Source organism: Oncorhynchus tshawytscha, unplaced genomic scaffold (assembly GCF_018296145.1).
Source record: "Oncorhynchus tshawytscha isolate Ot180627B unplaced genomic scaffold, Otsh_v2.0 Un_contig_4119_pilon_pilon, whole genome shotgun sequence".
NCBI lineage: Eukaryota > Metazoa > Chordata > Actinopteri > Salmoniformes > Salmonidae > Oncorhynchus > Oncorhynchus tshawytscha.
In genome coordinates this window covers 40,001-65,964 of record NW_024609516.1, presented here as the reverse complement: position 1 = coordinate 65,964, position 25,964 = coordinate 40,001, and the positions used below count along the sequence as shown (strand labels likewise).

At 52.3% G+C, this 25,964-nt stretch overlaps 2 protein-coding genes across 3 annotated transcripts in view; both read right to left on the bottom strand.

Moving 5' to 3' along the window:
* The window catches only part of LOC112229209 (zinc finger protein 771), a 42,529-nt gene extending 24,139 nt beyond the window's left edge, over positions 1-18,390 (bottom strand). The window contains exon 1 of one of the 2 annotated variants that reach the window (XM_042315661.1): positions 17,492-18,390. In XM_042315661.1, coding sequence (XP_042171595.1) covers positions 17,492-18,071 — 580 coding nt within the window. In that variant the 5' untranslated portion in view covers positions 18,072-18,390. The remainder of the gene's footprint in view (positions 1-17,491) is intronic. The other variant, XM_042315663.1, reaches the window with a different exon arrangement.
* Positions 18,391-25,315: 6,925 nt separating this feature from the next.
* LOC121845002 (piggyBac transposable element-derived protein 4-like) overlaps positions 25,316-25,964 on the bottom strand; it is an 8,207-nt gene continuing 7,558 nt past the window's right edge. Inside the window, exon 5 of the mRNA XM_042315659.1 lies at positions 25,316-25,964. This exon is cut by the window's right edge and continues 1,143 nt beyond it. Within this exon, the coding sequence (XP_042171593.1) occupies positions 25,364-25,964 (601 nt within the window). The 3' untranslated portion in view covers positions 25,316-25,363.

Sequence of the window (25,964 nt, the reverse complement as noted above, 5' to 3'; positions counted from 1 at the left end):
CCACCACCCAGTAGATAGATGCTACACACCACCACCACCACCCAGTAGATAGATGCTACACACCACCACCACCACCCAGTAGATAGATGCTACACACCACCACCACCACCCAGTATATAGATGCTACACACCACCACCACCCCCAGTAGATAGATGCTACACACCACCACCACCCAGTAGATAGATGCTGCTACCACCACCACCCACCACCACCACCACCCGGTAGATAGATGCTAGATGCTACACCACCACCACCCAGTAGATAGATGCTACACACCACCACCCACCACCACCACCACCAGTAGATAGATGCTACACACCACCACCACCACCCAGTAGATGCTACACACCACCACCACCACCCAGTAGTGGAGATGCTACACCACCACCACCCAGTAGATAGATGCCACCCACCACCCAGTAGATAGATGCTACACACCACCACCCAGTATGGATGCCACCACCACCACCCAGTAGATAGATGCTACACACCACCACCACCACCAGTAGATAGATGCTACACACCACCACCACCACCCAGTAGATAGATGCTACACACCACCACCACCACCCGTAGATAGATGCTACACACCACCACCACCACCCGGTAGATAGATGCTACACACCACCACCACCACCCGTAGATAGATGCTACACACCACCACCACCACCCCCGTAGATAGATGCTACACACCACCACCACCACCCGGTAGATAGATGCTACACACCACCACCACCACCCGGTAGATAGATGCTACACACCACCACCACCACCACCACCACCCCCGTAGATAGATGCTACACACCACCACCACCCACCACCACCCGGTAGATAGATGCTACACACCACCACCACCACCACCCGGTAGATAGATGCTACACACCACCACCACCACCCCCAGTAGATAGATGCTACACACCACCACCACCACCCCACCACCAGTAGATAGATGCTACACACCACCACCACCACCCAGGTAGATAGATGCTACACACCACCACCACCACCACCCGTAGATAGATGCTACACACCACCACCACCACCACCACCACCACCCAGTAGATAGGATGCTACACACCACCACCACCACCACCCAGGTAGATAGATGCTACACACCACCACCACCACCCGGTAGATAGATGCTACACACCACCACCACCACCACCCAGTAGATAGATGCTACACACCACCACCACCACCACCACCACCACCACCCGGTAGATAGATGCTACACACCACCACCACCACCCGGTAGATAGATGCTACACACCACCACCACCACCCCACCCAGTAGATAGATGCTACACACCACCACCACCACCCGTAGATAGATGCTACACACCACCACCCACCACCCGGTAGATAGATGCTATGCCACACCACCACCACCCGGTAGATAGATGCTACACACCACCACCACCACCCGGTAGATAGATGCTACACACCACCACCACCACCCCCACCACCCGGTAGATAGATGCTACACACCACCACCACCACCACCCCCAGTAGATAGATGCTACACACCACCACCACCACCCAGTAGATAGATGCTACACACCACCACCACCACCCGGTAGATAGATGCTACACACCACCACCACCACCACCCCCAGATAGATGCTACACACCACCACCACCACCACCCAGTAGATAGATGCTACACACCACCACCACCACCCGTAGATAGATGCTACACACCACCACCACCACCCAGTAGATAGATGCTACACACCACCACCACCACCCGGTAGATAGATGCTACACACCACCACCACCACCACCAGGTAGATAGATGCTACACCCACCACCCCAGTAGATAGATGCTACACACCACCACCACCACCCGGTAGATAGATGCTACACACCACCACCACCACCCGGTAGATAGATGCTACACACCACCACCACCACCACCCGGTAGATAGATGCTACACACCACCACCACCACCCCGGTAGATAGATGCTACACACCACCACCACCACCCGGTAGATAGATGCTACACACCACCACCACCACCACCCGGTAGATAGATGCTACACACCACCACCACCACCCCCGGTAGATAGATGCTACACACCACCACCACCACCACCAGTAGATAGATGCTACACACCACCACCACCCACCACCACCCAGTAGATAGATGCTACACACCACCACCACCACCACCACCACCACCCGGTAGATAGATGCTACACCACCACCCACCCAGTAGATAGATGCTACACACCACCACCACCACCCACCAGATGCTACACACCACCACCACCACCCGGTAGATAGATGCTACACACCACCACCACCACCACCCAGTAGATAGATGCTACACACCACCACCACCACCACTACACCCACCACCACCACCCCACCCGTAGATAGATGCTACACACCACCACCACCCCCGGTAGATAGATGCTACACACCACCACCACCACCCGGTAGATAGATGCTACACACCACCACCACCACCACCCGGTAGATAGATGCTACACACCACCACCACCACCCGGTAGATAGATGCTACACCACCACCACCACCCCCGGTAGATAGATGCTACACACCACCACCACCACCACCCGGTAGATAGATGCTACACACCACCACCACCACCCGGTAGATAGATGCTACACACCACCACCACCACCACCCGGTAGATAGATGCTACACACCACCACCACCACCACCACCACCACCACCCGGATAGATGCTACACACCACCACCACCACCCGGTAGATAGATGCTACACACCACCACCCACCACCCGTAGATAGATGCTACACACCACCACCACCACACACCACCACCCACCACCCGTAGATAGATGCTACACACCACCACCACCACCACCCCCGGTAGATAGATGCTACACACCACCACCACCACCACCCGGTAGATAGATGCTACACACCACCCACCACCACCCGGTAGATAGATGCTACACCACCACCCACCACCACCACCACCACCCCACCCGATAGATGCTACACACCACCACCACCACCACCACCCGGTGATAGATGCTACACACCACCACCACCACCCGGTAGATAGATGCTACACACCACCACCACCACCACCCGGTAGATAGATGCTACACACCACCACCACCACCCGGTAGATAGATGCTACACACCACCACCACCCACCCCCGGTAGATAGATGCTACACACCACCACCACCACCACCCGGTAGATAGATGCTACACACCACCACCACCACCCCCGGTAGATAGATGCTACACACCACCACCACCACCACCCGGTAGATAGATGCTACACACCCACCACCACCACCACCACCACCACCCGGTAGATAGATGCTACACACCACCACCACCACACACCACCACCACCACCACCACCCCGGTAGATAGATGCTACACACCACCACCCGGTAGACCACCACCACCACCACCCGGTAGATAGATGCTACACACCACCACCACCACCCGGTAGATAGATGCTACACCACCACCACCACCACCACCCACCCGTAGATGGATGCTACACACCACCACCACCACCACCCGGTAGATAGATGCTACACCACCACCCGTGATAGATGCCACCACCACCACCACCCGGTAGATGATGCACACCACCACCACCACCACCACCAGGTAGATAGATGCTACACACCACCACCACCACCACCCGGTAGATAGATGCTACACACCACCACCACCACCACCCGGTAGATAGATGCTAGACCCCCAGTGATAGATGCTACACACCACCACCACCACCCGGTAGATAGATGCTACACACCACCACCACCACCACCCGGTAGATAGATGCTACACACCACCACCACCACCCCACCCGGTAGATAGATGCTACACACCACCACCACCACCACCACCACCCCCGGTGAGATAGATGCTACACACCACCACCACCACCACCACCACCCGTAGATAGATGCTACACACCACCACCACCACCACCCGGTGATAGATGCTACACACCACCACCACCACCACCCCACCACCCGTGATAGATGCTACACACCACCACCACCACCACCACCCGGTAGATAGATGCTACACACCACCACCACCACCACCCCCGTGAATAGATGCTACACACCACCACCACCACCACCCGGTGATAGATGCTACACACCACCACCACCACCCCCGGTAGATAGATGCTACACACCACCACCACCACCCGGTAGATAGATGCTACACACCACCACCACCACCACCCGGTAGATAGATGCTACACACCACCACCACCACCACCCGGTAGATAGATGCTACACACCACCACCACCACCCCCGGTAGATATGATGCTACACACACCACCACCACCACCACCCGGTAGATAGATGCTACACACCACCACCACCACCACCCAGTAGATAGATGCTACACACCACCACCACCACCACCACCCGGTAGATAGATGCTACACACCACCACCACCCACCCGGTAGATAGATGCTATGCTACACCCACCACCACCACCACCCAGGTAGATAGATGCCACCCACCACCACCACCCCCGTAGATAGATGCTACACACCACCACCACCACCCCGGTAGATGGATGCTACACACCACCACCACCACCCACCACCACCCGGTAGATAGATGCTACACACCACCACCACCCCACCCGATAGATGCTACACACCACCACCACCACCACCACCACCACCACCACCCGGTAGATAGATGCTACCACCACCACCACCCGGTAGATAGATGCTACACACCACCACCACCACCACCCGGTGATAGATGCTACACACCACCACCACCACCACCCGGTAGATAGATGCTACACACCACCACCACCACCACCCGTAGATAGATGCTACACACCACCACCACCACCACCCGGTAGATAGATGCTACACACCACCACCACCCGGTAGATAGATGCTACACACCACCACCACCACCACCCGGTAGATAGATGCTACACACCACCACCACCACCACCACCCGGTAGATAGATGCTACACACCACCACCACCACCACCCGGTAGATAGATGCTACACACCACCACCACCACCCGGTAGATAGATGCTACACACCACCACCACCACCCCACCCGTAGATAGATGCTACACACCACCACCACCACCCCCGGTAGATAGATGCTACACACCCACCACCACCACCACCACCACCACCACCCCGATATGATGCTACACACCACCACCACCACCACCCACCACCACCACCCGTAGATAGATGCTACACACCACCACCACCACCACCACCACCACCCGGTAGATAGATGCTACACACCACCACCACCACCCGGTAGATAGATGCTACACACCACCACCACCACCACCCGGTGGATAGATGCTACACACCACCACCACCACCACCACCCGGTAGATAGATGCTACACACCACCACCACCACCCACCCCACCCGGTGGATAGATGCTACACACCACCACCACCACCACCCCACCACCCGGTGGATAGATGCTACACACCACCACCACCACCCGGTAGATAGATGCTACACACCACCCACCACCACCACCCCCGGTAGATAGATGCTACACACCACCACCACCCCCGGTAGATGATGCTACACACCACCACCACCACCCCGTAGATAGATGCTACACCACCACCACCACCACCCGGTAGATAGATGCTACACACCACCACCACCACCCCCGGTAGATAGATGCTACACACCACCACCACCACCACCCGGTGATAGATGCTACACACCACCACCACCCACCACCCGGTAGATAGATGCTACACACCACCACCACCACCACCACCACCCGGTGATAGATGCTACACACCACCACCACCACCCGGTGGATGGATGCTACACACCACCACCACCACCACCACCCCACCCGTATGATGCTACACACCACCACCACCACCACCCGGTAGATAGATGCTACACACCACCACCACCACCCGTAGATAGATGCTACACACCACCACCACCACCCACCCGGTAGATAGATGCTACACACCACCACCACCACCCCCGTAGATAGATGCTACACACCACCACCACCACCCGGTGGATGATAGATGCTACACACCACCACCACCACCACCCGTAGATAGATGCTACACACCACCACCACCACCCGGTAGATAGATGCTACACACCACCACCACCACCCGGTGGATAGATGCTACACACCACCACCACCACCACCCGGTAGATAGATGCTACACACCACCACCACCACCCGGTGGATAGATGCTACACACCACCACCACCACCACCCGGTAGATGATGCTACACACCACCACCACCACCCGGTGATAGATGCTACACACACCACCACCACCACCACCCGGTGGATAGATGCTACACACCACCACCACCACCACCCACCACCACCACCACCCGTAGATAGATGCTACACACCACCACCACCACCACCCCCGTGGATGGATGCTACACACCACCACCACCACCACCACCACCCGGTAGATGGATGCTACACACCACCACCACCACCACCCGGTGATAGATGCTACACACCACCACCACCCGGTACCACACCACCACCACCACCCACCCGGTGGATAGATGCTACACACCACCACCACCACCCCCGGTGGATAGATGCTACACACCACCACCACCACCCGGTGGATAGATGCTACACACCACCACCACCACCCCGGTGGATAGATGCTACACACCACCACCACCACCACCCGGTGATGGATGCTACACACCACCACCACCACCACCCGGTGGATAGATGCTACACCACCACCACCACCACCCGGTAGATGGATGCTACACACCACCACCACCCACCCGGTGGATGGATGCTACACACCACCACCACCACCCCCGGTAGATGGATGCTACACACCACCACCACCACCAGATAGATGCTACACACCACCACCACCACCCCCGGTAGATAGATGCTACACACCACCACCACCACCCGGTGATAGATGCTACACACCACCACCACCACCACCACCACCCGTGGATAGATGCTACACCACCACCACCACCACCACCCCCGGTGATAGATGCTACACACCACCACCACCACCACCCCCGGTGGATGGATGCTACACACCACCACCACCACCACCCCACCCGGTAGATGGATGCTACACACCACCACCACCACCACCCGGTGGATAGATGCTACACACCACCACCACCACCCCCGGTGATAGATGCTACACTACACACCACCACCACCCGGTGGATAGATGCTACACACCACCACCACCACCCCCGGTGGATAGATGCTACACACCACCACCACCACCCGGTGGATGGATGCTACACACCACCACCACCACCCGGTGGATAGATGCTACACACCACCACCACCACCCCCGGTAGATAGATGCTACACACCACCACCACCACCCGGTGATAGATGCTACACCCACCACCACCACCACCACCACCACCCGTAGATAGATGCTACACACCACCACCACCACCCGGTGGATAGATGCTACACACCACCACCATGGATGCTACACACCACCACCACCACCCGGTAGATAGATGCTACACACCACCACCACCACCACCACCCGTAGATAGATGCTACACACCACCACCACCACCACCCGGTGGATAGATGCTACACACCACCACCACCACCCCCGGTAGATGATGCTACACACCACCACCACCACCACCCGGTGGATGGATGCTACACACCACCACCACCACCACCACCACCCGTAGATAGATGCTACACACCACCACCACCACCACCACCACCACCCGTGGATAGATGCTACACACCACCACCACCACCACCACCACCCGTGGATAGATGCTACACACCACCACCACCACCACCCGGTGGATAGATGCTACACACCACCACCACCACCACCACCACCCGTGAGATAGATGCTACACACCACCACCACCACCCCCGTGGATGGATGCTACACACCACCACCCACCACCACCACCACCACCACCCGGTAGATAGATGCTACACACCACCACCACCACCCGGTAGATAGATGCTACACACCACCACCACCACCCCCGGTAGATAGATGCTACACACCACCACCACCACCACCCCCGGTAGATAGATGCTACACACCACCACCACCACCCGGTAGATAGATGCTACACACCACCACCACCACCCCCGGGTAGATAGATGCTACACACCACCACCACCACCCGGTAGATAGATGCTACACACCACCCACCACCAGATAGATGCTACACACCACCACCACCACCCGGTAGATAGATGCTACACACCACCACCACCACCACCACCCGGATGCTAGATAGATGCTACCACCACCACCACCACCACCACCACCACCCGGTAGATAGATGCTACACACCACCACCACCACCCCCGGTAGATAGATGCTACACACCACCACCACCACCCGGTAGATAGATGCTACACACCACCACCACCACCCGGTAGATAGATGCTACACACCACCACCACCACCACCCCACCCGGTATAGATGCTACATGCTACCACCACCACCACCACCCCCCACGTAGATAGATGCTACACACCACCACCACCACCCGGTAGATAGATGCTACACACCACCACCACCACCACCACCGGTAGATAGATGCTACACACCACCACCACCACCCGGTAGATAGATGCTACACACCACCACCACCACCCGGTAGATAGATGCTACACACCACCACCACCACCACCAGATAGATGCTACACACCACCACCACCACCACCCGGTAGATAGATGCTACACACCACCCACCCGGTACCACCACCACCCGGTAGATAGATGCTACACACCACCACCACCACCACCACCCGTAGATAGATGCTACACACCACCACCACCACCCGGTAGATAGATGCTACACACCACCACCACCACCACCACCACCACCACCCCCGTAGATAGATGCTACACACCACCACCACCACCCCACCACCACCCGTAGATAGATGCTACACCACCACCACCACCACCCGTAGATAGATGCTACACCACCACCACCACCACCACCACCCGGTAGATAGATGCTACACACCACCACCACCACCACCCGGTAGATAGATGCTACACACCACCACCACCACCCGGTAGATAGATGCTACACACCACCACCACCACCACCCGGTGGATAGATGCTACACACCCACCACCACCACCCGGTAGATAGATGCTACACACCACCACCACCACCCGGTAGATAGATGCTACACACCACCACCACCACCACCACCCGTAGATAGATGCTACACACCACCACCACCACCACCCGGTAGATAGATGCTACACACCACCACCACCACCCGGTAGATAGATGCTACACACCACCACCACCACCCGGTAGATAGATGCTACACACCACCACCACCACCACCCGGTAGATAGATGCTACACACCACCACCACCATGGATGCTACACACCACCACCACCACCACCACCCGGTAGATAGATGCTACACACCACCACCACCACCACACCACCACCACCACCCGTAGATAGATGCTACACACCACCACCACCACCACCACCACCACCCGGTAGATAGATGCTACACACCACCACCACCACCACGGCTAGATAGATGCTACACACCACCACCACCACCCGGTAGATAGATGCTACACACCACCACCCACCACCACCCGGTAGATAGATGCTACACACCACCACCACCACCACCCCACCACCACCCGTAGATAGATGCTACACACCACCACCACCACCACCCGGTAGATAGATGCTACACACCCACCACCACCACCCGGTAGATAGATGCTACACACCACCACCACCACCCCCGGTAGATAGATGCTACACACCACCACCACCACCACCCGGTAGATAGATGCTACACACCACCACCACCACCCCACCACCCGGTAGATAGATGCTACACACCACCACCACCACCCGGTAGATAGATGCTACACACCACCACCACCACCCGGTAGATAGATGCTACACACCACCACCACCACCCCACCCGGTAGATAGATGCTACACACCACCACCACCACCCCGGTAGATGGATGCTACACACCACCACCACCACCACCACCACCCGATAGATGCTACACACCACCACCACCACCCGGTAGATAGATGCTACACACCACCACCACCACCCGGTAGATAGATGCTACACACCACCACCACCACCCCCGGTAGATAGATGCTACACACCACCACCACCACCACCACCACCCCGGTAGATAGATGCTACACCACCACCACCACCCGGTAGATAGATGCTACACACCACCACCACCACCCGGTAGATAGATGCTACACACCACCACCACCACCACCCCCGTAGATAGATGCTACACACCACCACCACCACCACCACCCGGTAGATAGATGCTACACACCACCACCACCACCACCCGGTAGATAGATGCTACACACCACCACCACCACCCGGTATGCTAGACCACTACACACCACCACCACCACCATAGATGCTACACACCACCACCACCACCACCCGGTAGATAGATGCTACACACCACCACCACCACCACCACCACCACCACCCGGTAGATGCTACACACCACCACCACCACCACCACCCCGGTAGATAGATGCTACACACCACCACCACCACCCGGTAGATAGATGCTACACACCACCACCACCACCAGGTAGATAGATGCTACACACCACCACCACCACCCGGTAGATAGATGCTACCACCACCACCACCACCACCACCCCCGGTAGATAGATGCTACACACCACCACCACCACCACCCACCCGGTAGATAGATGCTACACACCACCACCCCACCACCACCCCACCCGGTAGATAGATGCTACACACCACCACCACCACCCGGTAGATAGATGCTACACACCACCACCACCACCACCCGGTAGATAGATGCTACACACCACCACCACCCGTAGATAGATGCTACACACCACCACCACCACCACCCGGTAGATAGATGCTACACACCACCACCACCACCACCCCCACCACCCGGTAGATAGATGCTACACACCACCACCACCACCCCCGGTAGATAGATGCTACACACCACCACCACCACCACCCGGTAGATAGATGCTACACACCACCACCACCACCGGTAGATAGATGCTACACACCACCACCACCACCCCACCACCCAGGTAGATAGATGCTACACACCACCACCACCACACCACCACCACCCGGTAGATAGATGCTACACACCACCACCACCACCCGGTAGATAGATGCTACACACCACCACCCGGTGATGGATGCTACCACCACCACCACCCGGTAGATAGATGCTACACACCACCACCACCACCACCCGGTAGATAGATGCTACACACCACCACCACCACCACCACCACCACCCGTAGATAGATGCTACACACCACCACCACCACCACCCGGTAGATAGATGCTACACACCACCACCACCACCACCCCACCACCACCCGTAGATAGATGCTACACACCACCACCACCCGGTAGATAGATGCTACACACCACCACCACCACCACCCGTAGATAGATGCTACACACCACCACCACCCACCACCACCCGTAGATAGATGCTACACACCACCACCACCACCCGGTAGATAGATGCTACACACCACCACCCACCCACCACCCGGTAGATAGATGCTACACACCACCACCACCACCACCACCCAGTAGATAGATGCTACACACCACCACCACCACCACCCGGTAGATAGATGCTACACCACCACCACCACCACCACCCGTAGATAGATGCTACACACCACCACCACCACCACCCGGTAGATAGATGCTACACACCACCACCACCACCACCCGGTAGATAGATGCTACACACCACCACCACCACCCGTAGATAGATGCTACACACCACCACCACCACCCACCACCCAGTAGATAGATGCTACACACCACCACCACCACCACCCGGTAGATAGATGCTACACACCACCACCACCCGGTAGATAGATGCTACACACCACCACCACCACCCACCACCACCACCCGGTAGATAGATGCTACACACCACCACCACCACCACCACCCGTAGATAGATGCTACACACCACCACCACCACCACCCGGTAGATAGATGCTACACACCACCACCACCACCACCCGGTAGATAGATGCTACACACCACCACCACCACCCGGTAGATAGATGCTACACACCACCACCACCACCACCACACCACCCACCACCACCCGGTAGATAGATGCTACACACCACCACCACCACCACCACCACCCGGTAGATAGATGCTACACACCACCACCACCCGGTAGATAGATGCTACACACCACCACCACCACCCCCGGTAGATAGATGCTACACACCACCACCACCACACCACCACCACCACCCGGTAGATAGATGCTACACACCACCACCACCACCACCCGGTAGATAGATGCTACACACCACCACCACCACCACCCGGTAGATAGATGCTACACACCACCACCACCACCCGGTAGATAGATGCTACACACCACCACCACCACCCGGTAGATAGATGCTACACACACACCACCACCACCACCACCCGGTAGATAGATGCTACACACCACCACCACCACCACCCGGTAGATAGATGCTACACACCCACCACCACCCGGTAGATAGATGCTACACACCACCACCACCACCACCCGGTAGATAGATGCTACACACCACCACCACCACCCCGGTAGATAGATGCTACACACCACCACCACCACCCCCGTAGATAGATGCTACACACCACCACCACCACCACCCCACCAGTAGATAGATGCTACACACCACCACCACCACCACCACCACCACCCGGTAGATAGATGCTACACACCACCACCACCACCACCCAGGTAGATAGATGCTACACACCACCACCACCACCCACCACCCGTGATAGATGCTACACACCACCACCACCCGGTAGATAGATGCTACACACCACCACCCACCACCCGGTAGATAGATGCTACACACCACCACCACCCGGTAGATAGATGCTACACACCACCACCACCACCCCGGTAGATAGATGCTACACACCACCACCACCACCCGGTAGATAGATGCTACACACCACCACCACCACCACCCGGTAGATAGATGCTACACACCACCACCACCACCCGGTAGATAGATGCTACACACCACCACCACCACCCCACCCAGGTAGATAGATGCTACACACCACCACCACCACCCGGTAGATAGATGCTACACACCACCACCACCACCACCCGGTAGATAGATGCTACACACCACCACCACCACCCGGTAGATAGATGCTACACCACCCACCACCACCACCACCACCACCCGGTAGATAGATGCTACACACCACCACCACCACCACCACCCGGTAGATAGATGCTACACACCACCACCACCACCACCCACCACCCCCGGTAGATAGATGCTACACACCACCACCACCACCCGGTAGATAGATGCTACACACCACCACCACCACCCGGTAGATAGATGCTACACACCACCACCACCCGGTAGATAGATGCTACACACCACCACCCGGTAGATAGATGCTACACACCACCACCACCCGGTAGATAGATGCTACACACCACCACCACCACCCGGTACCTACCACCACCACCACCACCACCCGGTAGATAGATGCTACACACCACCACCCGGTACCCACCACCCGGTAGATAGATGCTACACACCACCACCACCACCCGGTAGATAGATGCTACACACCACCACCACCACCACCACCACCAGTAGATAGATGCTACACACCACCACCACCCGGTAGATAGATGCTACACACCACCACCCCCGGTAGATAGATGCTACACACCACCACCCAGTAGATAGATGCTACACACCACCACCCGGTAGATAGATGCTACACACCCACCACCACCACCACCCGGTAGATAGATGCTACACACCACCACCCCACCACCCGGTAGATAGATGCTACACACCACCACCATAGATGCTACCACCACCACCCCCGGTAGATAGATGCTACACACCACCACCACCCCCGGTAGATAGATGCTACACACCACCACCACCCGGTAGATAGATGCTACACACCACCACCACCCGTAGATAGATGCTACACACCACCACCACCCAGTAGATAGATGCTACACACCACCACCACCCGGTAGATAGATGCTACACCACCACCACCACCACCCGGTAGATAGATGCTACACACCACCACCACCACCACCCGGTAGATAGATGTACACACCACCACCACCCCACCCGGTAGATAGATGCTACACACCACCACCACCACCCACCACCCGTAGATAGATGCTACACACCACCACCCGGTAGATAGATGCTACACCACCACCACCCCCGGTAGATAGATGCTACACACCACCACCACCACCACCCGGTAGATAGATGCTACACACCACCACCCGGTAGATAGATGCTACACACCACCACCACCCCCGGTAGATAGATGCTACACACCACCACCCCCGGTAGATAGATGCTACACACCACCACCACCCAGGTAGATAGATGCTACACACCACCACCCGGTAGATGATGCTACACACCACCACCCGGTAGATAGATGCTACACACCACCACCCGGTAGATAGATGCTACACACCACCACCACCACCCACCACCCGGTAGATAGATGCTACACACCACCACCCCACCACCCGGTAGATAGATGCTACACACCACCACCCGGTAGATAGATGCTACCACCACCACCCGGTAGATAGATGCTACACACCACCACCACCACCACCACCCGGTAGATAGATGCTACACACCACCACCACCCAGTAGATAGATGCTACACCACCACCACCCACCACCACCGGTAGATAGATGCTACACACCACCACCACACCCAGTAGATAGATGCTACACACCACCACCACCACCACCCGGTAGATAGATGCTACACACCACCACCCCCGGTAGATAGATGCTACACACCACCACCCGGTACCACCACCACCCGAGATAGATGCTACACACCACCACCACCACACCACCACCCGGTAGATAGATGCTACACACCACCACCACCCCCGGTACTACACCACCACCACCCGGTACCCCACCACCACCCGGTAGATAGATGCTACACACCACCACCCCACCCGGTAGATAGATGCTACACACCACCACCACCCGGTAGATAGATGCTACACACCACCACCACCACCCAGTAGATAGATGCTACACCACCACCACCCACCACCCGGTAGATAGATGCTACACACCACCACCCCACCCGGTAGATAGATGCTACACACCACCACCACCACCCAGTAGATAGATGCTACACACCACCACCACCACCCAGTAGATAGATGCTACACACCACCACCCAGTAGATAGATGCTAACACACCACCACCACCACCCAGTAGATAGATGCTACACACCACCACCACCACCCAGTAGATAGATGCTACACACCACCACCACCACCCAGTAGATAGATGCTACACACCACCACCACCACCACCCAGTATATAGATGCTACACACCACCACCACCACCCAGTATATAGATGCTACACACCACCACCACCACCCAGTATATAGATGCTACACACCACCACCACCACCCAGTATATAGATGCTACACACCACCACCACCACCCAGTATATAGATGCTACACACCACCACCACCACCCAGTATATAGATGCTACACAATCTGGGTTAGGGTTTGGCTGGGGTAGGCCCTAATTGTAAATAAGAATTTGCCCTTAGCTGACATGCCTAGTTAAATAAAGATTAAAATAACATACAAAATAACAACTTTTTAACATGTAACCATTTTAGGAAGTAAATAAAGCAGTCAAACCCATGTTATTGTGAATAATAACAGACTCTTTAGAGACGTTTCCCAGAACTCAGCTTCACGTCATGTTTAAAGAACGGCCCATTGCTGTGTTGTCGACAATAACACACTGGTTTCTCTTCACTGCTTGATTTGGGCAGGAGCTCACCAGAACTGAGTACCGGCACCTAAAAATGTTCTGTCGCTTGAGTTCCTGCACCTCGTATAAAAAAATATTAGTTTGAAAGTATTGTATTGTTCCTGCACCTTAAATATAAAACAGTACTGGAACCTATTTCAGTCCAAGTCACGGGCCGCACGGGGGCCGGAACCTATTTCAGTCCAAGTCAAGCACGGGCCGGAACCTATTTCAGTCCAAGTCAAGCACGGGCCGGAACCTATTTCAGTCCAAGTCAAGCACGGGCCGGAACCTATTTCAGTCCAAGTCAAGCACGGGCCGGAACCTATTTCAGTCCAAGTCAAGCACGGGCCGGAACCTATTTCAGTCCAAGTCAAGCACGGGCCGGAACCTATTTCAGTCCAAGTCAAGCACGGGCCGGAACCTATTTCAGTCCAAGTCAAGCACGGGCCGGAACCTATTTCAGGCACCAAGTCAAGCACGGGCCGGAACCTCAAGCACGGGCCGGAACCTATTTCAGTCCAAGTCAACACGGGCCGGAACCTATTTCAGTCCAAGTCAAGCACGGGCCGGAACCTATTTCAGTCCAAGTCAAGCACGGGCCGGAACCTATTTCAGTCCAAGTCAAGCACGGGCCGGAACCTATTTCAGTCCAAGTCAAGCACGGGCCGGAACCTATTTCAGTCCAAGTCAAGCACGGGCCGGAACCTATTTCAGTCCAAGTCAAGCACGGGCCGGAACCTATTTCAGTCCAAGTCAAGCACGGGTTCTCATGCCTTATTGCTTACATTCATGTGGCTCGCTTTTTTCAAAAGAATCATTCCTTGTCTTGATTCTGTCCTTTTCATCATTTGAAATCAGAGTTGGTTGTAATGTATGATATGGGAACCACAGAGAGCTCAAACCTTAATCGGGGGGCAGGTAGACTAGTGGTTAGAGCGTTGGACTAGTAACCGAAAGGTTGCAAGATCGAATCCCCGAGCTGACAAGGTAAAAATCTGTCATTCTGCCCCTGAACAAGGCAGTTCACCCACTGTTCCTAGGCCGTCATTGAAAATAGTTAAATAAAGGTCAAATATATATTTCATTTTAAACCAGATCAGTCAGCCTTACAACTAAACAACCAAGGACCTAATAATACTACCATTGATAATAACTATAATAAATACGAAATAATAACTTGGCTCTTTTTATTTAACCTTTATTTAACCTTTATTTAACCAGGCAAGTCAGTTAAGAACAAACTCTTATTTTCAATGACGGCCTAGGAACAGTGGGTTAACTGCCTGTTCAGGGGCAGAACGACAGATTTGTACCTTGTCAGCTCGGGGGATTTGAACTTGCAACCTTTCGGTTGGCATGCTCTCATGGGATGTCGAGGGTAGAGAATGAGCAAAGCACAACAGGAAGAGATATTCAGTGATGATTAAAAATGTTGGGAAAAATATAAGAAATGGGAAGCATTTTATCCATAGAGCACTTCATCCATTAACATTTTGTTGGCTTTAATAATTCCTAACCACACATATAGTTCAACAACTGCAGAGTTTTTGCCCCTATTTTTAAGACAGTACTTACCGTCGTTAATCAGATCTCCTGTCGTCTCTTCTTCTTCTTCCTCCTCCTCCTCCTCCTCCTCCAATGAGACAGTAATCTCCCCCTCCTCCTTCATTCCAAAAACGGCATTCTCCTCTTTCTCCTCCTTCAGAGTAACATCCTCCTCCTCTTTTACACTGAAAGCTTCTTCCTCTTCTTTTGCTGAAACAGTCACCTCCCCCTCATCCTCCTTCATTCCAAAAACTGCATTCTCCTCCTTCAGAGTAACATCCTCCTCCTCTTTTACACTGAAAGCTTCCTCCTCTTCCTTCACAGTAGCAGTCACCTCCCCCTCATCCTTCTTCATTCCAAAAACGGCATTCTCCATCTCTTCAGTAACATCCTCCTCTTCTTTTACTGTAACATCCTCTTCCTCTCCCACTCTGAACTCGTCTTCCTCTTCTTTCACTGAAACGTCTTTCTCTTCTTCTTTCACGGTAACAGCCTCACCCTCTACTTGTTTTTGTATAGTAACATCCACCTCTTCCTCCTCCTCTTTCACCAGAGCCTCTTTCTCCGTCCAGCAGACCTCCTCATGGGTGGAGTAGCTTAGTGAGCTCATGGTCGGGGATGCTAACTTGCTAGCTAGTTAGCATTAGCAACTCGTCTAATTACTAGTCCTAACTTAACCAGCTAGCTAGATGACTAACAACGGAATATTTAAACGAAAGGGGTAGTAACTAACTAGACGACAAAAATGAGTTTAAAACACAGTGGCTAATAATCACCGAAAGTGTCTGAAGAGCACCGATGTTTCAGCTTTGTTGCCTAGCAAGATACCGAGGTGGTTGACTTCTTCTTCTTCTTCTTCTTCTTCTCTAGGATTTGGTTGGCGGCGCTCATCCGGGTTTAAGGTGCGTAATACCGCCACCTGCTGTACTGGTGTGTGAGGCCATTCACGGACAACCAACATTCAATTCTTGATTCGGTAACACAAATGGTGTAAAATTGAAAGTTTCCCTGACAACTATTAACCCATTCCACTATTTAACCCTATTTAATCGTACTCCAGGCCAACGGTCTGGGAGGACAGAACACGACCACTCAACACCACCTACAACTGTTCTGCAGTAAATCCTCGCAATCCAGAGTACTTCTCTGTCGCAGCCCCCAACAACCTCCTGTGACCTCCGATCCATTTCTGTAGTACAGTTGACAACCATGGCTATGAATGCTAAAAAAAAAGCCCACCTTTACTGAAGCACATATTCTTCCCATCACTCTCCCCTTGATCTCTGCCTATTCACGGGAATCCTCTGGGGATCCCTCACCCTGTACCCATCTTCCTCTACCACTCTCTCATGGTCTCTGCCTATTCACTGGGATCCTCTCAGGATCCCTCACCCTGTACCCATCTTCCTCTACCACTCTCTCATGGTCTCTGCCTATTCACAGGGATCCTCTCGGGATCCCTCACCCTGTACCCATCTTCCTCTACCACTCTCTCATGGTCTCTGCCTATTCACAGGGATCCTCTCGGGATCCCTCACCCTGTACCCATCTTCCTCTACCACTCTCTCATGGTCTCTGCCTATTCACAGGGATCCTCTCGGGATCCCTCACCCTGTACCCATCTTCCTCTACCACTCTCTCATGGTCTCTGCCTATTCACAGGGATCCTCTGGGGATCCCTCACCCTGTACCCATCTTCCTCTACCACTCTCTCATGATCTCTGCCTATTCACTGGGATCCTCTCGGGATCCCTCACCCTGTACCCATCTTCCTCTACCACTCTCTCATGGTCTCTGCCTATTCACAGGGATCCTCTCGGGATCCCTCACCCTGTACCCATCTTCCTCTACCACTCTCTCATGGTCTCTGCCTATTCACAGGGATCCTCTCGGGATCCCTCACCCTGTACCCATCTTCCTCTACCACTCTCTTCACTGCTATCGGCATACAACACTTTCTGTCCTACTGTAACCCTGGCAACCTCAACCCGCCTTTCTCTCACCGAACACCTCCGATAGGTTGCTGTCAACCACCCGAGCCACTGCCTGTTCACCCCGCTATCATCCAGAAGGCGAGGTCAGTACAGGTGCATCAAAGCTGGGACCGAGAGACTGAAAAACAGCTTCTATCTCAAGGCCATCAGACTGTTAAACAGCCACCACTAACATTGAGTGGCTGCTGCCAACACACTGACACTGACTCAACTCCAGCCACTTTAATAATGGGAACTGATGGGAAATGATGTAAAATATATCACTAGCCACTTTAAACAATGCTGCCTAATATAATGTTACATACCCTACATTATTCATCTCATATGCATACGTATATACTGTACTCTATATCATCTACTGCATCCTTATGTAATACATGTATCACTAGCCACTTTAACTATGCCACTTTGTTTACATACTCATCTCATATGTATATACTACACTCGATACCATCTACTGTATCTTGCCTATGCTGCTCTGTACCATCCCTCATTCATATATCTTTATGTACATATTCTTTATCCCCTTACACTGTGTATAAGACAGTAGTTTTGAAATTGTTAGTTAGATTACTTGTTGGTTATTACTGCATTGTCGGAACTAGAAGCACAAGCATTTCGCTACACTCGCATTAACATCTGCTAACCATGTGTATGTGACAAATAAAATTTGATTTGATTTGACTTCTTCTTCTTCTTTGGGTTTATTGGCTCAAACTCAAAAGGTGTTTTATCGCCACCAACTGGACGGGGTTGAAACAATTCACTCAAGAAAACTAATTCCACTACAGGGGAATGTATATACATATTCCTAAACCTTCAGTTATTCGAAAACCACAAAATCCTATGTGGGGCCTGAGAGGGTGGGACAGCGTGAGAGTCCATGTAGCTCCTCAGATGTTAAGTATTTTAATTCCAGGGAATAGTTCAGCTGCAGGAATCAACGAGGACATTTACACACACAGTAATAATTGGATATTAAACTGACTATAGGCAAGAGGTAGATGATGCAGTGGTCATGGTAGCACCTTACACTGCTCATCTTAATCGGCATCGCAGTGCTAGAGACGTTAACACAGACCCGGGTTCATTCCCGGATATCAGAGGATATCAGAGTGCCATCAGGTAGCCTGATTTCAGATGTGTCCATGGAAACAGGATATCAGAGTGCCATCAGGTAGCCTGATTTCAGATGTGTCCATGGAAACAGGATATCAGAGTGCCATCAGGTGGCCTGATTTCAGATGTGTCCATGGAAACAGGATATCAGAGTGCCATCAGGTAGCCTGATTTCAGATGTGTCCATGGAAACAGGATATCAGAGTGCCATCAGGTGGCCTGATTTCAGATGTGTCCATGGAAACAGGATATCAGAGTGCCATCAGGTGGCCTGATTTCAGATGTGTCCATGGAAACAGGATATCAGAGTGCCATCAGGTGGCCTGATTTCAGATGTGTCCATGGAAACAGGATATCAGAGTGCCATCAGGTGGCCTGATTTCAGATGTGTCCATGGAAACAGGATATCAGAGTGCCATCAGGTGGCCTGATTTCAGATGTGTCCATGGAAACAGGATATCAGAGTGCCATCAGGTGGCCTGATTTCAGATGTGTCCATGGAAACAGGATATCAGAGTGCCATCAGGTGGCCTGATTTCAGATGTGTCCATGGAAACAGGATATCAGAGTGCCATCAGGTGGCCTGATTTCAGATGTGTCCATGGAAACAGGATATCAGAGTGCCATCAGGTGGCCTGATTTCAGATGTGTCCATGGAAACAGGATATCAGAGTGCCATCAGGTGGCCTGATTTCAGATGTGTCCATGGAAACAGGATATCAGAGTGCCATCAGGTGGCCTGATTTCAGATGTGTCCATGGAAACAGGATATCAGAGTGCCATCAGGTGGCCTGACTGAATCAGACTGCTCTTGTAACGGATGTGAAATGGCTAGCTAGTTAGCGGTGGTGCGCGCTAATAGCGTTTCAAACGGTGATGCCACTCGCTCTGAGGCCTTGAAGTAGTTGTTCCCCTTGCTCTGCAAGGGCCGTGGCTTTTGTGGAGCGATGCTTCGTGGGTGTCAGTTGTCTATGTGTGTAGAGGGACCCCGGTTCAAGCCCGGGTCGGGGTGAGGGGACGGATGAAAGTTAAACTTTTATACTCTGATTTTGACCTCCGTCTCTTTCACCCTATTTGGGCCTTCCAAGGGTGTCGCATCACGTTCTCATCCACACTTCCAACACGTTATTCCTTTTGCAATTCTCTTCTGCTATACCAGTCTCTATCAAAGTGATCATCCCCACACCTGCTATACCAGTCTCCAAAGTGATCATCCCCACACCTGCTATACCAGTCTCCATCAAAGTGATCATCCCCACACCTGCTATACCAGTCTCCAAAGTGATCATCCCCACACCTGCTATACCAGTCTCCAAAGTGATTATCCCCACACCTGCTATACCAGTCTCCATCAAAGTGATCATCCCCACACCTGCTATACCAGTCTCCATCAAAGTGATCATCCCCACACCTGCTATACCAGTCTCCATCAAAGTGATCATCCCCACACCTGCTATACCAGTCTCCATCAAAGTGATCATCCCCACACCTGCTATACCAGTCTCCAAAGTGATCATCCCCACACCTGCTATACCAGTCTCCAAAGTGATCATCCCCACACCTGCTATACCAGTCTCCATCAAAGTGATCATCCCCACACCTGCTATACCAGTCTCCAAAGTGATCATCCCCACACCTGCTATACCAGTCTCCATCAAAGTGATCATCCCCACACCTGCTATACCAGTCTCCATCAAAGTGATCATCCCCACACATCTCAGCTCCTTCAGTCTATATATACCAGTCTCCATCAAAGTGATCATCCCCACACATCTTTTGGGGAGCTACTTTACAAAAGTCTCCATCAAATGGTATTTATATACCCCACACCTATGAAAGTCAATGTGGGGAAAAAATCATCCCCAACAAAAAGGTCTTTTTTCAAAAAAAAAGATCATAAAAATGGTGGCTATTTGGACCCTCAGTCCTCTAAAAATCATGTATTTATAATTTAAAACCCCAAACAGCAAGCCCCGGAAAAAAAACAGTTATTTTTTTTGGTGGATCTTATCAAAAACTCCCTTGGAAGGCAAAAACCTCAGTCCTCTATCAAATCACATGTATTTATATAGCCCCAAAGGATCTAAAACCCCAAACAGCAAGCAGGTGTAGAAGCATGGTGGCTAGGAAAAACTCCCTAGGAAGGCAAAAACCTCAGTCCTCTATCAAATCAAATCTATTTATATAGCCCCCAAACAGCACAGGTAAAAAAAACCCCACAAAGGCAAAAACCTCAGCCTTATCAAATCAAATCATTTATAGCCCCGGACTAAAACCCCAAACAGCAAGGTAGAAGCATGGTGGCTAAAAAACTCCTAGGAAGGCAAAAACCTCAGTCCTCTATCAAATCAAATGTATTTATATAGCCCCGGCCTAAAACCCCAAACAGCAAGCAATGCATGGTATAGAAGCATGGTGGCTAGGAAATCAAATGTATTTATATCCCTAAAACCCCAAACAGCAAGGTAAAAATGGTGGCCTCCCTAGGAAGAAAGAAACCTAGAGAGGAACCAGGCTATGAGGGGTGGCCAGTCCTCTTCTGGCTGTGCCGGGTGGAGATCACAGTGGTTGTAGAGGGTGCAACAGGACATCACCTGTCACGGTGCTGACTTTTGCCTAATACCTGCAGCAAATGCCTCTACCCCGTCTTCTGGCTGGGCAGAGTACTTTAGGATTTTAGTTACTGCGGTGTAACAAGGGCCTAGCCGTGCGGCCCTACCAACCCTTCTATTTCTTCGTAATGGCCCTTCGCGTGAGTTGGGTTTGTTCCTTCGTTCACGTTGTCACTCCCTTATTTTCCGGTCTAGTATGAGGTCTTGGATAGATATACTCCTATTTAAATATTCTGAGTGTTATGGATTCCTCCTATATTTCCTTACCTTCAAGTTTCTTTTACCTCTGTATATATCAATACCTAATAACTTCTTCTATTGGGTATTATGCTCGTCAGCTAGTAGTCACTTGGAAACTAGTATTGTTATATGTATTGACTTTTCCAAAGATATATTATTGTCCACACAATGAAATATTCTTTAGTGCAATCACTTTAACCTATAACCAGGGTCACTTTCTGTTCAGTGAGAGTGTCAAGGCGTTTGCTCTCCAGATCGTTAATCTGGCCTAGTTGTCAAAGTTTCAAGCTTTTATTAAGTCACTCTGTTTTTTGTCTTTATACACATTATTACAATTCAATGGTTCTACAGTTTCCTAATACATCAATAATGCTCAATCAATCCTTAATGCGCTATACTATGCCAAATAATATTGTACACGTTATTACAATTCAATGGTTCTACAGTTTCCTAATACATCAATAATGCTCAATCAATCCTTAATGCGCTATACTATGCCAAATAATATTGCAAATATAATTCGCTTAAAACACTTCTAAAACAAAACAAACACCCATATATTTACCTTAAAGCTCTATTCCCTTGGTCCTTCCGCTGGTCTCTATAAGAGTAGTAATATTTACCTTGAAGCTCTATTCCCTTGGTCCTTCCACTGGTCTCTATAAGAGTAGTAATATTTTGGCCTCCGCTGTTTATACTACTATAATCTTCTTATTTAGTCTGAATTTCCTATGGTTTTTACTGCCTACTGTTTAGATATTGATTTCCTTTTGTCGACCCTTGGCTACTACGAGGCTTTACTTATTTCTGGGCTTTTTTCCAATCTGGCCAAACTGCAATTGTCTCTGGCACTCCAAAGATGGAACGTTGTTGCTCCCAAAAGTTCTCTACGCCTCGCGCTGTTGAGGGGTGAAGTTCTCTCTGACACAACCTTGTTCTCTTACTCTTTTTAAGTGGTGTGAGCTTCCAATATACAACACAATTCTTTAAGATATACCAGTCAATAGTTTTGCTCGTGCCTTGATGTCAAAGTAGTCAATACAAACAGAGTATAGTAAAATGTAATTTACCTGGTCTGATGATTCTCTATGTTGTCCAAATCATATGGGTTGAGGATCATGTCTAGGCACTGATCTCTCCTCCTTTTATACCTCTTTTAGACACTCAGTTTGGGGGAAGATGTTCAGGAGTAGAATCTATCTTAACAGTGTGCCATTACATTATGTCCTTGCCACTTTTCTTTGCAGTGTTGCTCAAGATTAAGTAGAACTTAGTCCAATGTTAGTTCCTTCAGCACTGATGCCCATACGTTTTCTTCCGTTGGGGCGTTGGTTTGGTAGATCTGTTCCTACCACTCCTCCTCAGTCTTCCTATAGGTTGGTTCTTGTTTAATGTCCAGTACTTATAGTTCCTGTGTATTTGGCTCCCTCTGCTGGTCACTTGCTGTTGTGGCAGTTTCTTCCCGCATTCCCCAGTCAATAGTTGGTCTTAAAGCCCATGGATGTGGCTCTGGACCGGCTACTGGTGAAGGGGTCTGATCTCTTTTGGCTTTTTGCTACACACCTCAAGACTAAAAATGAACAGTTTAGGGTTCCATAGCCGCAGGCAGAACAGTTGAAACTGAAGCAGCAGCATGTCCGGGTGGACTGGGGACAGCAAGGAGTCATCATGCCAGGTAGGCCTGACGCATGGTCCTAGGGCCCAGGTCCTCCGAGAGAGAGAACGAGAGAATTGGAGAGAGCATACTTAAATTCACACAGGACACCGGATAAGACAGGAGAAGTACTCCAGATATAACATACTGACCCTAGCCCCCCGACACAAACTAATGCAGCATAAATACTGGAGGCTGAGACAGGGGGGGTCAGGAGACACTGTGGCCCCATCCGATGAGACTGGGCCAAACAGGAAGGATATAACCCCACTTTGCCAAAGCTCTACACAATATTCTGCTGCTGATGCCAGATGCCATAGCAGTCTCTTTCTGATGTAAAGCAGAGGGTCACTGAGCATGCGGGGCATGTGATGGGAGACTTCATCTTGCAAACAACACAGCAACGCCTCCATGCTGAGCCCTTTTGGCCCTTAGGCACATCCATGCCTGCACAAATATATTTGGGCAGATGAACACTTGTGGCAGGAGCAGAAGGGACAGGAGGAGCAGAAGGGACAGGAGGGGCAGAGGTAGAGTAGGTAGAACGTGGTGCAGTGGTGCTGTAGCCAGCAAGCTCCTTGATGAGCTGCTCTCTGAAGGCTTTCTGTGAGAGGTAGGACTTTCCACAGCTCTTCGCCATTTCCTTGTGTAGGATGAATGCATTCACCACAGCAATGTCAATGAAATGATAGAAGAAGGTCCTGTACCATTTCATTGTCTTATGGAGAACATTGTAGTAGCCTGTCAGCGCGTCTGATACGTACACACCTCCCATGCTCTTGTTGAAGTCCTTTACCGCAGTTGGAACGGGGACATTTTTGGTGGTCCATGCCCCGGCACTGTCCTTCACACGTCTGATGACGTAATCCTCATTGAAGGACTTG